The 18303-nt window shown below is 39.1% G+C and overlaps 1 protein-coding gene across 1 annotated transcript in view; it reads right to left on the bottom strand.

Annotated features, from left to right (window-relative positions):
* epha8 (eph receptor A8) overlaps positions 1 to 18303 on the bottom strand; it is a 649052-nt gene that overhangs the window by 30834 nt on the left and 599915 nt on the right. The window contains 2 exon segments of the mRNA XM_039755789.1: positions 1980 to 2041; positions 5589 to 5774. Of these exon segments, the coding sequence (XP_039611723.1) occupies positions 1980 to 2041; positions 5589 to 5774 (248 nt within the window).

The following is an 18303-nucleotide window of genomic DNA, read 5'->3' as shown; positions in this document are numbered from 1 at the left end:
CACCAGCTTACAACATAACCAAGATGAAAAAGCCATCTAATGGTACATTAGATGCCTAGACTCATAGCAGGAGGAGCTGCTATCCATCCAGGTTGTATTGGTGCAATGTGTCACACTCATCTTGCTTTGCATCTGCTTTGGACAAATTAGGAACTTTAAGTTAGAGGATGCAAATCTGTAATGCATTTGTAACAGTGTAAACCTTCTCTCCTGTTTGTTTTGGTTTTCTGTCATCACCTGAAGTTTTAGAAACAGAGAGAGGGGCAAGTATTCCACAATAGTAGCCATAATAGCTGTCAAACCTGATGGTGACCATAAGTGGAGCTTCAAATTGCAGTTTCATCTTCATGATGGTAAGTGTAAACATATGAGGGCTATAGTGAGAATTTGGGAATCACTGTTCAGGTGTACATAACAAAGAGTCTGAAAGTGGGAATAGGGTCACCATAGGACCCTTCAATGATAACACAGCAGGTACGTAAGTATCTACGCGAGTTTTAGTGAGTAGGTAAGTAAGTTTATCCAAAACTTCCTTTTCAATCAGATTCTATAAACATTTTATATGCTGTCTTCCTGTTTGGCGTACATTATTCATGATGCATATTGGCTCAACGTATGTATTCATGTAGGGCATTATTTGAATGCATTATACATGTCTGCGAAGAGAAATGAATGTCTGTACAAAACAAATAAATTGCATTAAATTACAGCACAGCACAGTTTACAACAGTAGGTCAGAACTTAATAGTCAGTAGTATTCACACAATAAATTCTGGAAGAAGCAATAGTTTTCCAAAATAACAGCTCTGCTATTCCAAAGCCTGCAATACGAATTTATTTTTGAAGGATTGATTATTTGTAATTCCATTCATTTTTTAGTTTTATTAATTTAATGTGACACATATGGTAAAGTACTGTACAACCCATTGCTTTGTACACCAGCCATTTTTTTTTTTTATTTCAGCATTCACAATTTCATTTACTGATAGGCAGTAGTACATAGTGTGATTCTTTTTGTTGGTGGTTTTTCATTAAAGGTTACCAAGTTCTCCTTCATTTACACACTGTTGAAAGGGAATTTAGTAGAAATTCAGACAAAGTTTTGCTCAGAATGCACTTTATCGTGAAGGATTTGTTAAACCCGAAACTAAAAGCCAACGGTGGATTAGATAAACGCACCACCAGTACCTTCTAAATCAGAGGCCTGTAGGGCAGCATGCAGAGAGAGGTCCACATTCCCTGCTCTAGGAAATGACTTGCAATTAGCTTGACATCTTTGCAATACATGATTTTAGAAACACCACATATTATCTGAAGTGCAGGATTAACTGGTATGACATATTATGATGAACTGAATAGAGGTACAGTGGAGAATGCTGTTCTTACAAGTCTTAGGGGAATAACTGAAAAATCATGCAGAATAAGAGGCTTGGCAATAAGTAATAACAAACACACATCATCTATTAGTTTTTGAATACCCTATTTCCATTATTAGTGTCAAGTTATTATGGCAGTGTCTCCTGAAAGGAATGCCCATCCATCATTTTGTCCACTCATGGACTCAACCGCACTTATTTATACCAGGCTAGTCTAAGGATACCAGTTTCCTAAAATGTGTGTCTTTGGATCTGGATTCCTTATGGACAATCTACAGTATGCTTGTATAAGTAGAAAGCAACTGTAACTGCAGTAAATGAAATCCAGGTCTCTGAAGGTCTGAGACAGAAGCAATGCTAAATACAGACCCGTCATTATAGGGCTATAAACAAGCAGCCAGCAACCCTCATTTTATTTAGCATGCTTCTTAATGAACAAACGGCAATGCGCACCAACAAGTAGAGCACAGGCAGGTAGAAAAATCCACTCATGGTAGCCCAGAAATTGACAATGCAAATGTTTGCTTTACATTTCATCCTTTTAGCAGAACCAATCAGATGATGGGAATCCGGGGGAAGGGGTGGGTTTAGTTCAGCACTTACCCGAAGGAAGGAGTCCAAAGAACCATTTTCCATGTACTCAGTGATAATCATGACAGGTTTACCTGAAAAAAGACAAAACAGTCAGCCTTTTAGTCAGTCTGGAAGAGGAAGTGCACATATTCCAATATCTCCTTCCCCAGGGTACCAGTTTTTAAAAATGTACTTCACATCTTTTTAACTTATGTCATACACATAAAATCGAGTTTGACATTGATCATCACTAATTAGCTAAACATATCTAAATCAATAAAGTGGACCACGTTCCCCTTTTTTAGGCATGTAGCACACTGAATGCTCAGCTTCATTTCCACATTATGTATTTTATTATAACAGCAGTACACTTATTCATGCAGGCAGTGTGACATGGTGCTAAATGCTTTGGACTTTAAATCCTGAGGTTGTGGGTTCAAATCCCACTACTAACACTTTGTGATCATGAGTAAGTCATTTTATCTGCCCGAACTCCAAATAGAAAAATGAAAAAGAAAAATTAACTTAATGTATCTTCCAAATGTAACTCACCTTGAATAAAGGAATTGACCATGTAAGTAATAAGCAATAATAACAATCTCACTCAGGAAATAAAGTAAAATCATTCAGCACTTGTATAAAAGCGAGGAACACATATATAAGAATTAACATCTACTGGGATCCAGAAGGATCAAAAATGTTCTGTCACTTTGCAGTCATGCCGTGGGTTTAACTAAATGACTTGCCTGTGTTCTGTGATTTTCTTTTTATTGTTATTTTTGTTGTTTTTAATTTATTTTTCATGGTTTTTTGTTTTTTGTAATGTTTGTTAATATTGTTTTCTGTAAAAGTATTACTTAGCTTTTTATAGTTGTTTGGATTTTTGCTTCTGTTGTTGGTTTTTGCCTTTCGATTGTATTTGGAACGTGTTTGCCTTAGGCTTGCCATTTTTTGCTTATTTCTGGCCTTTTTTGCTTTCTTTTTTTATCTTGGATTGTAGTGATTACATTCTTTAACCATAAAGATTCTATTTTTGTTTGTCTTTGTCCTGTTATGCCAGACGTTTAATGGATTCCTCCCCCTTGAAATTATATTTTGTGTATTTGGGAAATTTATAAGTACTTTGAAGAAGTAAGAACCAATTCCCAATTTTTAACCTATTCAGACCTGAAAATCTGCCTCTTGAGTTTGGGGTCTGGCTCTCTGGGGTGAATTTTATTTTGGGGCGGATTAGTAACGTCCTGGTATGTCCCCTTTTCAAGTATTTTGTGGTATGCTTCCCAACTGACCATACTGTGCATCATTATAACTACAGCTTACTAATGGTGCCACTTAATGCCAAAGGAGGGCAGGTGAGTTGGTTAAACAGACTTCTAGTGTTCAGGAGGCAAGTAGCCTGGTACAGAGCTGCCATCCTGGCATCAGGGTGTACTCTAGACTCCACTCTTGGCCCCACCTTTCACATACTGCTTGCTGCTAACCACACTCTCAGCCCTGTTTGTCAAGTACTGTTGCTAAGAAACTTATCTATATAATAATAAAGGCACATGACTGGGAGTAATAGTGCAAACCCTGTCTGGGCCTGTTCTGCTCGGTGCTTGACCTTATTACACCCCCAGTGTTTCTCCAATGCAAGCTTTTGGATTCATCAGGTTTTGTATTTTCTTAATAAATTTTGTCTGATATTATAATATTCGGTCACATACATGAACTTCGGAGGAAGCCAACAAGCCCTAAGATGAGTGATATTACACGAGATAAAGGGTTGATTGTGCATACTAATGCCTCTCTCTCTCTTTCAACAGCACCAAAGAAGAAAAATAATCACAACATCCACGGACCTACAATACTTCTGGTTTCCAAAAATGGCCACTACACAGCAATCCCGTCTCCAAATACCGTTGATGACATTACTTCCAGCCCTCCGTAATGATGTAACTTCTGGCTCCTAATAATGACGTCACTTCTGGCCCTCACTAATGACGTCACTTGTGGCTACAATAGATGATCTCAATCTGGTTCCACCCTGATGACATCACTTCCATCTGTCTGCTTTGGTGTCACTTCCTGTATTAAATCATTTCCTGCCACCATCTTGTATACATAAACCACATGCAACAACTACAGTTTGTCAAATGCTTTGTTTATTGACCGAAGGACATTATATGGGGTAATTCCCCAACTCTTCTTGGAGTTTCAAAATGTTTTTCATTCTATTACAATGCCATACAATGCCACTGAGGATGTTTGTTATTTAAATTTGTTATTTTCATAATAATTGGAATTATTAAATAATTATATTTAATATTATTTTAAAATAAGTAAGTCTTTAAGAAAATGTTTTGGTTTAATGTTTTGGATTCTTCTGTTACATCTTGAAGCATTTTAGTGGGTACCACCTTTTTGGACTGTAGTTACTATCACCAGGGGCCTCATGTATAAATGATGGGTATGCACAAAAATGATGTGTAAGAACATTTCCATGTTCAAATCGCGATGTATAAAACCTAAACTTGGTGTAAAGCCAAGCACATTTCCACGGTAGCTCATACCCTGGCGTATGCAAGTTCTGCACTTGGTTTTGCAGGCTGGCGGCACCAAGCATCAAAGCAGTGCTACTGTTCCAGTGTGGTTTCCCTTTCTTTTTTGGATCCACATCCCTGACGTGGCTTTATAAATACACAGCAATTAACCCCATATTGTTTATTAGTTTAATGCATCTGATTGTAATTAATCAGTAACAATATAATGGTCCACAGAATGGTCAAACTATTCAAAATACCATAACTGCTTTAGCGTTGTTACTCTCACTGCACCTTCTTCTTTCAGCTGCTCCTATTAGGGGTTGCCACATTGGATCATCTTTTTCCATATTACTCTCACTGCACCACTTGGAATATTTATATCACTGTATCTGAATGGGGAATCACAGCAGCAGCTGATCGGAAACAGAATTATCGGTATACAGCATCAAGCACACGCTGCCTCAGCCATGCTACCTATTGAACTGCTATAATATGGCAAACGCCTTTCCTCGCGGTTCAGAAACAGTTTCATCCCAAGAACTATAAACACACTCAATCAGTCCATCAAATGTTTCTTGTAGAATTGTTTGTACTTATAAGTTCAATTACCTCAGTGTAAACTTGCGATACAGTAATAATATTGCACAACCTGAACCACTTTATAAAGCACGTATTTACATATGATGACAATATCATTTTTAAGATGAAATGCAGCAAAATATGTTTATTATATTATACAGATAAAACTTTAACTTAATTTAAATAATCTATATTGTTAATAATTAAACATGTTAGGACATGGTGTCACAGCACTAGCAGGCTGCTTGCTCTCCGTTCACGGATTGTTCCTGCCTAACGCTGTGCTCTTGTTGATGCTGGCGCGACACTGGACACTTGATTTAATTTGAGTCTGTGTATGCATTACACAATAAAACTTGATTCTACTATCTTCCTGAAACTTTGTGTGCCTTCTTTGAGCACCTGCTTCTTGGAAAGCACCATCGCGCCCCTGTTAGGTTTTTTTTTTTTTTATTGCTGTAAATTATTCGCAGTTAGCACCCCAACTGTTTTGGGACTCGCTCTGCCTTCTCACTCACTCCCCTACACCACTTACTTCTAGTGACAACTCCCTCCAAACGAATGACATTAGGGTGGTCAAATTGTGCCATAATGCTGGCCTCACTCAGGAAGTCTCGCCTCTGCTTCTCTGTGTAGCCGGACTTCAGCGTCTTCAGGGCCACGGGAATTTCTCTTTTGCCAGGCAGCTTCATTCGACCGTAGCAAACCTCACCAAACTCTCCTGCATGGAAAAAAAGCTGTTCAGAAGATATACCAGAGCGCATAGCTATCAATTGTCAAATGATACAAAAAGCAAAGATAAAGTATTAGATAAAGAAAACAATGATGCAGATAAAGAACAGCTACATATCCATTTGTGATCTGTGGTACTTCCACTTGGTCTTCAGCTTAAGCTAATGTTACATTACTAAACTTCTAGTCAAACTTCACGACTGTAGTTCATCGACAATACATTGACCAGGGCCCATATTTATCAAGAGTCTCAGAATTACTATAAGAATTGCACTAAAAGTCACAATAGGAGTAGGAAATAATACGTATTTATGAAGCATCCCAGTCCCAGACCCTGCTAAGAATAAGAATTCTCTTCTGCATATGAATAACATCACAATTTGCTAACTCATGATGGCATTTTGTAGCTTTCTGATATTAATGCTAAAACTTCAACACAAAGATGACAATAATAATAATAATAGAAGAAGAAGAAGAAGAAGAAGTAAAAGGAAAACATAATAATGTAGAATGTTGCAGTAAGCAGCACTGCATTGTTGCATGATGATGGAAAGGCCAAGACACACACACCAAATTAGACACATAATGGGAAGACTTATTTAATAATGAATGCCTTGGGAATTGTTAGAATTGTTCCTTTTTTTAGCTCCCTGTGCTTGCTGGAATGGGCTCCATCTTCCCCAGGAACTCAGGATAAAGCTGGTTTAGGAAAGGGATGGGTGGATGGTTGATTTGCAGCTGTACTTTCACAAGAAACTGTTATGGCAGCAGAAAACGCTGCATAATGTTAACAGTTTTACTGAAACTAGCCACATTTATTCTTGCACTATTTCTGAAGTCTCATTCACTCTTCCATTGCCCCAATCGTCTTCCACTGTGCTGTGTCGTGCATCTCTCTGTGATCTCCCCTTATCTTCTGCAAGACTCTATTTATCCAATGTCGGAAGAGTCTCCACCTCCCTTCTTGAACCTCCCCAGTTTTGTATAATGTAACAAGAATATTCCAGGGGTTCACGGAATACAAAGATCAGCGTACCTGTGTGGCATTTCAGTGTCAGTCACTCATCATCCCCGCTTATCTTAATGGTAATATGCAGGCTTCTACAATGTAGTCTGCACCCATGACCACTTGCGTGTTGATACTGTGATATTGCTTGTGATCCAGACATGCATGATCATCCACACTTGGAGAATGATTTTTATGTGCATGACAATTTGCATGAATGCAGCTTGCTTTAACATTACCTGACATGGAATCATGGAGAAAATGTTTAAATCCTGGTATTAGCTCAAGTGTTATAATTGCATTAAAAGTTTGGTTCAAAATTCGAGAAATGCTTGGTTTTGACATACACAAATGATCGATATTGCAAAGCTGCATTTACATGTAAGTTTACAGTTCCATGACAGCTGACAGTACATGTCTTCTCCGTGTAGATGGAACAATCATGTAACATACAAAATTTATGACGAACACTGTTTAATCTCTGTCAGATAAATATCTTTTTTATGAGTTCATTGTTGTCCATTGTTTCCAAAATAGTCAGCCTTTCCTTAAATATGTGTGCCAATCTCTCTGTGAACGCCATCTTCTGGCATCTCCTAGCAAGTGAGTACAGTTTACAACATGTGACAGACGTGAATGGGTCAGGAGAAGCCGTAGAAAATGTTATGCTGCCTGTAACATCGTTCAGCATGACCGGTTTGGTGGGGGTCAGTGATGGTCTGGGGAGGCATATCCATGGAGGGATGTACAGACCTCTACAAGCTATACAACGGCACCTTGAACATTAGAACAGTCTGGACGAGAACAGGCCATTCAGCCCAACAAAGCGTGCCAGTCCTATCCACTTATTTCCTCCAACAAAACATCAAGTCGAGTTTTTAAAGTCCCTAACGTCTTACTGTTTACCACACTACTTGGTAGCTTATTTCATGTGTCTATCGTTCTTTGTGTAAAGAAAAACTTCCTAATGTTTGTGCGAAATTTACCCTTAACAAGTTTCCAACTGTGCCCGTGTTCTTGATGAACTCATTTTAAAATAACATTCTTGATCCACTGGACTAATTCCCTTCATAATTTTAAACACTTCAATCATGTCACCTCTTAATCTTCTTTTGTTTAAAATGTATAGGTTCAGCTCTTTTAATCTTTCCTCATAATTCATCCTTTGTAGCCCTGAATCAGCCTAGTCGCTCTTCTCTGGACCTTTTCTTGCGCTGCTATGTCCTTTTTGTAGCCTGGAGACCAAAACTGCACACATGACTCCAGATGAGGCCTCACCAGTGCATTATAAAGCTTGAGCAGAACCTCCTGTGACTTGTACTCCACAAATCAAGGTGCTATATATCCAAACATTCTGTTAGCCTTCTTAATGGCTTCTGAACACTGTCTGGAAGTCAATAGCTTAGAGTCCACTATGACTTCTAAATCCTTCCAATAAGGTGTACTCTCGATTTTCTGACCGCCCATTGTGTATTCAAACCTAACATTTTTACTTCCTACATTTACTGACATTAAATTTCATTTGCCACAAATCTGCCCAAGCCTGTATGCTATGCAAGTCCTTCTGTAATGATATAACAGATTCCAAATTATCTGCTAATCCACCTATCTTGGTATCATCTGCAAACTTAACCAGCTTGTTACTTATATTCCTATGTAAATCATTTATATATTAAAAATAGCAGCGGCCCTAGCACTGACCCCTGTGGAACACCACTCTTAACATCGGCCAGTTCTGATGAGGTTCCTCGCACCATCACCCTCTGCTTCCTGTGTCTGAGCCAATCCTGCACCCATCTAAAAACATCACCCTGTATTTACACGTCTTTTAATTTGATGCCCAACCTCTCATGTGGCACCTTATCAAATGCTTTGTGAAAGTTTAGATAAATAATATCATTAGCTCCACTTTGATTGTATCCTTTTGTTCTCCTCATAGAATTCCAGCATGTTAGTAAAACACAACCTCCCTCCTCTGAGCCCATGCTGACTGTTCAGAATTACTCCTGTCCTTGCCATGTGTTGCTCAATCTTATCCTTAATAATTCCTTCCGGTAATTTTCATGTGATGCATGTTAATCTTACTGGCCTATAGTTGTTTGGATCTGCCCTGTCACCCTTTTTATATAATGGGATGATATTTGCCATTTTTCCTGTCCTTTGAAATCTCTCCAGTACGCAGTGACTTTCTAAAAATACGTGTCAAGTGTTTATACAGTATATGTACTCATTAGCCTCCTTAAGAACACGAGGATAAATATTATCTGGTCCTGGTGATTTGTTTGATTTCAGCTTATTTAATCTGAGCAGCACTTCTCCCTCTCCAATTTCCAAATCCCTCAGTACCTCCTTAGTAGTCGTGTTTACCTCTGGGAGGTTATCCACTTGCTCACTTGTGAACACCTCAGAAAAATGTAAGTTTAGGGCATCTGCTATTTCACTGTCTGTATCTTTTAATTTCCCTTTAGTATTTCTGATGCACTTGACCTCCTCCTTGACTGTTCTTTTACTACTAAAATACTGAAAGAATCTCTTGGGGTCTTCTTTCTTCTTATCTGCTATATTCCTCTCCAACTGTCTTTTAGCCTCCCTGATATCCTTGTTAATGGTTGCCCTCATGTTCTCATACACTCTACGATTCACTTTGCAGTCATTAGTCTTGACTGCCATTAGGTATTGGGATGAAATCCTTGGACCCATTGTCAGACCCTATGCTGGTGCAGTGGGGCCTGGGTTCCTCCTGGTACACGACAATGCCCGGCTTCATGGAGTGAGAGTATGCAGGCAGTTTCTGGAGGATGAAGATACTGATAACATTGACTGGCCCCCACACTTGCCTGACCTAAATCCAATAGAAAACCTCTGGGACATTATGTTTCGGTCCATCAGACACCGCCAGGTTGCACCTCAGACTGTCCAGGAGCTCAGTGATGCCCTGGTCCAGATCTGGGAGGATATGCCCCACGATACCATCCATCGTCTCATTAGGAGCATGCCTAGACATTGTCAGGCATACATACAAGCACTTGGGGGCCATACAAACTACTGAGTATGATTTTGAGTTGCTGCAGTGGAATTTTGTCAAAATGGACCAGCCTGCCGCATCATTTTTTCACTTTGATTTTCAGGGTGTCTTTGAATTCAGCCCTCTGTAGGTTGATAATTTTCATTTCCATAAAGCGATGTGGCATCCTTCCGTTCCTAACACATTCTACAGTCCCTATCAGTAGAGATATCCAGCAGGATTTTTTCCCCATTGAGATCTGATGTGTTTTCAAAGCGTTCCTTTTAATTTTTTTGAGTAGTGTAGTTTCCTAAATTAGGGACATTGATAATATACTTTTACTTCTGATCCTTAGACTAGGAACAAAATTGTGACTTTTTTTAAGCCAGACGCTTGATCAATATGGGCGCAGAAGCTACTCTAATGATTCAGTTATACACAGGCACATTCATCCATCTATTATCCAACCCGCTATATCCTAACTACAGGGTCACGGGGGTCTGCTGGAGCTAATCCCAGCCAACACAGGGCGTAAGGCAGGAAACAAACCCTGGGTAGGGTGCCAGCCCACCGCAGGGCACACACACACACACACCAAGCACACAATAGGGACAATTTAGAATCGTCAATGCACCTAACCTGCATGTCTTTAGACTGTGGGAGGAAAACGGAGCACATGGAAGAAACCCATGCAGACACGGGGAGAACATGCAAACTCCACACAGGGAGGACCTGGGAAGCGAACCTGCATCTCCTAACTGTGAGGCAGCAGTGCTACCCACTGTGCCACCGTGCTGCCCTACACAGGCACACTTACAGTTAAATAGGAATAGTTCTAACGAGAGAGCCGCCTGTCTTACTTTATTCTTACAAAAACAGTTCCCTGACTTTTACTTTCTCAAGATGTAATTAAAAATTTTGACATTAAGCTGGGCATGAAGGCCTTGAGAAGGAGTCAGGATTTTAATTATTATAGTTAATGCACACAGGAAAACAGACAAGCAGCTTCAGTACATCAAGTATATTAACTCTTAATATATAACATGGAAGGAGAACCAATGATGGCCTATAAAACTAATATTTAAAATAGCTATTTAACCATATACAAAATATCATAAATGGTGAATTTGCCTCACATCTTTCCACAGATTCTTTATAGAATCAATTAAGAGATAACAATCTTATACAAATAAAAATCTTAGCAATCAATGCATAAGATGAGTAATCCTGTTATGGTAGAATCCTGTTTTTTAACCTCCACTTACATACGCGAGTCCCCTTATGGAGTTCTTCTTTGACAAAATGCACTGCCGTCACAGAATTGCACGAAAAAAGATTAAATTATCATCAGCAATCACCTTGAATCTGTAAACAACCATGGAGAATGTGTCTCCTAAGTAGTGTGACGAATGTTGTTACTTTTAACTAAGTAAATTAGTTAAATTACTCATTACTTACAAAATAAAGTAACTAAATATGTTATATAGTATAGATGTTGTGTTGGACACTTTCCCGGCCGGGACACCGTAATGGAAGGACAATATGGAAGGAGGCATAACCCAGCTGGGATGGAACTGAAACAACATTCCTTACAAAGGGATAACTTAATGGATATGGAGAAGGAGTTGGTGTATCCAGGGAAGTTCCTCCTCCAGTATGATAGATGGCAGTGCTCCCCTGGTGCAGACCCTGCTTCAGGAGACTTCCGTCTGACCTGGAAGTGCTTCCAACAGGCTATATTTCAGTACAGGAAGTAGTTCTGGGTCTGACATATAAGTGAGCCATCCAGCCTCTTCCAGAGAGGGAGAGTCTGAAGGCAGAAGGCAATTCTCACCTGGAGGAGGAAAGGGAATATTGTGGATTGGCCTGTGTTTGAGGTATTTTATGACAAAACTGTTTATTTTGCTCCTGGGACTGTTTAGTGTGGTGTGTCTGGGGTTTTGGGGCTTAGTGGCTGCCCCTGTCTTTTACAATAGTCACTTATTATAAAATGTAATGCATTACAAATAGTGCATTACTTTTGCATTACTTCTTCTTTTGTTTGAAAAACTGCATATTTGGCCAGCACTTGTAATTAAATCTCAAGCCCATATTTGATTTGTCATGAAACTGATTAGAAACAAAGCCAAACATGATATTTTCTGGTGTTTTATGAATATGTTTAGTCCTTCATGCGCTGTGAAGTAAATCACATCCATCTTCTTTTTATGAACAACGGTGGCAAAATATCTATAGCAACTGCCTGGAATAATAGTAAACTGACACTTTAATTATGTTTTCCTGTAATCAGATTACATGCAGCGCACTCCTCACCTTAGCTGTGCAGCTGAGCCCCGCAAAGGAGCGGCATACCGGTACGTTTAATTGCTTCTGGCCGTACACCCAGTGCTGCTGAGGTAATAACAACCCCGGTATTTTTACTTAAATAAAATAAGTATTGCATTCTGTTTGTCATTACTTTAAAAAGCAATTGGCCTACTTGGCCTACTTATCACACATTACTTTTAACAGGTTACTCACAACACTGCTTCAGAGATTGTGCAGCTTAGCTTAGCCCTGTATGTTTAGCAGATCTACATAAATGCAGCAAATTCTGAAATATTGTGACAGATTATATCAGCCAGTAGAAGAAATAAAGTGATAACCAGAACATTTGCCTCTGGAAATTTGCCTTTGTTGATAATTGCAACATTTTCTACCTGCTGGATGTTTGCATGAAGTGAAGAAATCCTTAGCTGTAACACAGTTAACGGTTTTCATGGCCACATAACCAGGTTACTTGCAGAGCAATCAGTGTGTGTTAACCCGGTTTCTCAGACACCAATATCGCAGTTGCTCTAACGGGTATAACAGCATTTTTGAAACTGGATTTCCTTGAATAACTGGATTATTAAAGCACATGTAAATAACCTTAATTGAAGTGAGCTTTGTATTGAAGTGGGGAAGAAGGTTCAGGCTTTGGACTCCAAATGCTGTGGTTGTGAGTGCAAATCCAGTTACTGACACGGTGTGACATGAGAAGGTCACTTCACCTATCTGTGCTCCAATTGGAAAAACAAAGAAATGTGGCCAATTCTACTTAAACGTCCTTGGATAAAGGTGTCAGTCACATACGTAAATGCAAAATGCACACTTTTTTGCTAAAATTTAGTTAAATAAACAGGAAAACTAAAGTTTTACAGGAGTGACTTTTTGAATTGAATGCCTGCCTTGCCTATCATTCATTGGTCAAAAGTCTTGTCTTCAGTTCAGAAAGTCACTCCCGTGCACCCAAAAAATGATTTGTTACATGAACTTAATTCAAGTATGGAGAGTGGTCTCACACATTTAGGTTGAGGAGTTTTAAAATGAAGCACTTGGTTTAAGTTGGTACATTTACTTGGTGTTCAGAAAACATAACATAGTTATAGTAAATTTCATCATGATGCACCAACATTGATGGACTGAATCCAGAAGTCTATGTGGCCATCATCATCAGGTCCTTCCATGAAAACCCTAAATACAAAGAGGACTCTTTGACTTATGTTAGGTAGATTGCCAAGAGGGGACTGGGCGGTCTCGTGGTCTGGAACCCCTACAGATTTTATTTTTTTTCTAGCCTTTGGAGTTTTTTTTTTTTGTTTTTTCTGTCCACCCTGGCCATCGGACCTTACTTATTCTATGTTAATTAATGTTGACTTATGTTTATTTTTTGTGTCTTCTATTTTTCTATTCATTTTGTAAAGCACTTTTTTTGTATGAATATGTGCTATATAAATAAATGTTGATTGATTGATTGATTAAATTAAATTAATGTCTTTCTGTAGAATTTAAGTAACTGAATCACTCTCATTAAACTTAAATTACATATGTTTATTAAACACTTTTAGTTGAGAATAAATACGTTTCTTAAGTCAATCCAACTAAATCGTATTTTACTGCTTATAAATAAAAATTGAGAACAGTATTGTGATTGAATAAATGAATAGAACATAAAAGGTTGGTTAAAAGTCTAGTGCTTCACTTCTTACTGCAGAAGGTAAATAGTTCTCCATCCATCCATTATCCAACCCGCTATATCCTAGCTACAGGGTCACGGGGGTCTGCTGGAGCCAATCCCAGCCAACACAGGGCGCAAGGCAGGAAACAAACCCCGGGAAGGGTGCTAGCCCACCGCAGGGCACACACACACACACTAGGGACAGTTTAGAATCGTCAATGCACCTAACCTGCATGTCTTTTGTCAATTGCCTTTTTCATGTAATCCTAACATTAATTTAATTGTCAAAGAAAACAATGATTTTCTCAGGGAAGGTGGCTAACATGTATCATAAATCAACTTCTACACACCCATAAACCCCATGGCATTTGGAGAAAAAGTCAATTTACTAAAAGACTTTAACTTCCTTTCCAAGTATACAAAGATGTAGGGGTCCTTTGAACATGTTGTCAACAAAGGGGGCAGTTCTTTAAGCAAAATATCAGACTTTATGTAAATCTGGGAGAGTTATGCATATATAAAACCTGATTATTTTAAGTTAAATCAACCTAATTTAACTGTGCAGAGAGAAAATGGGAATAACACATTACGAGGAGTAGAAAAGTATTAATTCTGAGTCAGTTTTACATAAAATAAGTGAGTAATGACAACAGTCCCTGTGAAGGATTATGCTTCTGTTGAAAGAAAATATTCTGATTGCTTTATTTAAACACAAATTAATTCTGTAAGTGTGACATCTAACAAATTTAACTCAATGTAATTAGAAATAATTAAGTAACGCCAGCAAACATAACTTTTTTAAGTTAATGTAACTTAAATTAAATACATAAATTGAACATCCTCAATACAAGTGATCCCTCGCTATATCGCGCTTCGACTTTCGTGGCTTCACTCTATCGCGGATTTTAAATGTAAGCATATGTAATATATATCACGGATTTTTCGCTGGTTCGCGGATTTCTGCAGACAATGGGTCTTTTAATTTAAAGTACATGCTTCCTCAGTTTGATTGCCCAGTTGATTTCATACAAGGGACGCTATTGGCGGATGGCTTAGAAGCTACCCAATCAGAGCATGTATTACATATTAACTAAAACTCCTCAATGATATACGATGTGCTTCCCCGAGCGGATTGTTTGCTTTTCTCTGTCTTTCTCTGACATTCTCTGCGCCTGACGAAGTGGGTGTAAGCAGAGGGGCTGTTTGCCTAGAGGATATGGACGCTCCTCTAAGAAATGAAAGCACGTATTGATTTTTTGATTGTTTGCTTTAATCTCGCTCTCTCTCTCTGACGTTCTCTGCGCCTGACGGAGGGGGTGTGAGCAGAGGGGCTGTTTGCACAGAGGCTGGTTGTTTAGAAGATACGGAGGCTACTCTAAAAAATGCTGAAAGACTTACCTTCACATTGCTCCCTTCTTTGCGGCTGCTTTATCGCGGTGCTCATACTTAAAAGCCCAACAGCACGTATTGATTTTTTGATTGTTTTTCTGTCACGCTCTCTCTATCTCTCTGACATTCTCTGCTCCTGACGGCGCTCGTTTGAACTGAAGATACGTTTGCATTCTTTTAATTGTGAGAAAGAACTGTCTTCTCTGTCTTGTAATGGAGCACAGTTTAAACGTTTGACTAAAGGGTGTTATTTCATGTCTAGAGGGCTCTAATAATGTTAACAGGGTGGGAGAGTTTAAAGGGCTTAAAATATATAAAAATAACCATACAAACATATGGTTTCTACTTCGCGGATTTTCACCTATCGCGGGGGGGTCTGGAACGGATTACTGTAGTTCATTTTTTCTTGAGTGTTAAGACTTTTAGATTTCCTGTTTAAGATGTCCACTGGTAATTCTGGAAGTAGCTATTTAACAATATTTTAGCAAAAAAGGCATACATCTTGCACGCTTTGAGCAGACGACTGGCTAACTGAAATGTGAATTATACAATACCAGTAACGTGAGATTTTTATTTTTTATGGCTGTCATATTATTTGCCATTATACAACACCAGTAACGGCGTACTCATACTGCACGATAATGTGCAGTGAATACACTTTACTTATAGTTTTCATCCTCTTTCTCTGTACATTTAGCATTCGTTTGCTCAGAGGTTCCATGCTCTTGTAGTTTCATGAGCAGCTCATTTTCTCCATTGTATAGTGGCCCGCTTCTTCTCTTCTTCCATCGACGTCTTTGTTGCAATTACTTAGTACGTTTTTCTTAATTTTTCACTTAAGCTGGCACTTAAGTCTTCAATCTGCCTCAAGAATGATTTAAGATATGAAGAGGAAGTGACGGCGAAGGTGGTAGGGATGAGAACGGTGCCCGTATGCATGCACCACATAGCCGCCCTGCTGGCTGCTACCGAGAGTTGATTCTACAATAAAATAAAATATAAAGAGTAATGAAAATCATCACCCCGAAAGTGGACAGTAGAGGTCATGTAGTATATGTGTACTAAATCCTGGACAGGCAAAAAGACAGCCATGGCATCATATTATATAAAAAGATTGGTCATTATTAGCTTCTGATATATCATAAAGTGTTTTCACTTCCTTATGCATGAAAACATGAGATTTTTTTTTTTTTTACCCTCTGGCATAGCATTGCACTGGGGCCCCTACCTACACAACCACTCAGCAAGTCATAACATACATAGATTAGCATGGGGCACCCGGGCAACTGCCCAGCGTGCCCATGCGTTAAGCTGGCCCTGGAGTAAGCAACATAAAAAAATTCATTTTTGGTTGGAATATTCCTTTAATAAAGTCATAACCATTTACTACAAAAAATCCAGTCTTATTGGTTTGTAGTGTCTTGTGTACAGAGTACAGTGCAACTCATACTTGCCTGTGCTAATCAACATCCAATACTTCTCCACTCTCTGGTTCCATGATCTATTCTACATTGCCTCAAAACCTCTATTCTCCTTACCTGAATTATCTCACTTATTTTATATAGTACCTAATCTTCTTCAATAAGCTCCTAAATTTCTAAAACCACACAAAAGGAGAATAGGCTGATCACATCTAAAACTAACCTTTAAAAAGTAAGGAGGAGTACAGACTCCAGGTCTGAACTCTTTGGCCTGTCACTGCACCCCACTTCACTTTGCTTGCTGTTAGAGCTCCTGGGAGTTTGGGGCTGAGGTTTGGAGGTCATGAAAGTTGAGCTGAGACCGTTAATTTTTGGAGGAATTATGACCGTGACCTTCACGGAATTCTTTAAATTTGGACTTGAATTGAGCAAGAACAATGCGCTTTACTTCCCATCGCCACGAGTACTTTAATTTCTCACTGTAATTTAGGCTGCAGTGGCAATCGCGCAAAGTGAAACTGGGCCGGTTAGGCTGCGTCTTCGTATTACGGAGACGGGGAAAGGTGAAGGAACTAAATCAGCCGCCCAGATGGCACATTCAAAGCTCATCCCAATCAATCGATGTTTATCCAGTGAGAGATCGTCAAGTGCTTCAGTCGCCGAAGAGCTGCCGCTGCCTGCGATGCCTATTAACACGAAGCGCTAATGTATTCTCCACAGTTAATCCTCACAGACGTGCAGCTGCCGATGCTTCCGTGATTCAGTTTCAGGCACGCCAGCCAGAACGCATCTTCACACAAAAGCCGTGAAGTAAAACAGTTCCACTTATTTTGACAAGTACTACTTAAAGCGTAAAGTGAGATTTCAATATCCGTATTGAAATAAAAGGCAGGATTTTAGCGTAACGCACTTCGCAACGTGCAGCCACAGCCTCCACCGGCTTTGCAGAATTGGGCAAGGGGGAATAAGAGGTACAGGTGCTTGAATTACACACTGATTTATGTCTGCATCTCTTAAAGTACACAGTTCCAGATATTGTAAGATATGCAAGCGGTGGCTGGAAAATGTTTTTAAAAGGTAACCAAAAACAAAGGAAGATATCCTGGAAGAATGGTAAAGATGAATGGGTGTACGCACTCACCTTACCGTGCTGTGTTACAGTCTCCGATCTATCTATCTATCTATCTATCTATCTATCTATCTATCTATCTATCTATCTATCTATCTATCTATCTATCTATCTGTGAGAGAGAAACTGATGTTCCTATAGATTTTACTACATACATAGTTACCACGTGCCTGTTCTCTTGACAGTAATTGAATAACTTTAATCCATCTCCTTGTGAATATTGTAGCGACCTCCGCGTCAGGTTCGAAAAGAAGAAAAAAAACAAAAAAAAACAGACGTTTGAAGTGTGGATCACAGAACAGTTTACTGACACAGTAAAAAAAAAAAAACAAAAAAAAAAAGGGTTGTAACAGCAAAAAAAAAAAAAAAAAAGAACTTGTTTGATTGTGAACTATTTATAATCTCCTATATTTCTCTCATATTTGTGGTCTTAAGAGACGCCGTTAATGAAAAGCAAAACGGCGACTTCGTAATCCCACAACACCATCCTTCTAGCTCCTTCTCCCTCAAACCCCAACCCTCCTTCCGTCCCCTCCGTCCCGGGTACCAACCCAAGTTTCTGAGTTGATCATACATCCGCTGTCAGTCCT

Source organism: Polypterus senegalus, chromosome 6 (assembly GCF_016835505.1).
Source record: "Polypterus senegalus isolate Bchr_013 chromosome 6, ASM1683550v1, whole genome shotgun sequence".
NCBI classification, from domain to species: Eukaryota; Metazoa; Chordata; class Cladistia; order Polypteriformes; family Polypteridae; genus Polypterus; species Polypterus senegalus.
Note: the sequence above shows the minus strand (reverse complement) of the source record. Positions and strands in the feature narration are given on the sequence as shown.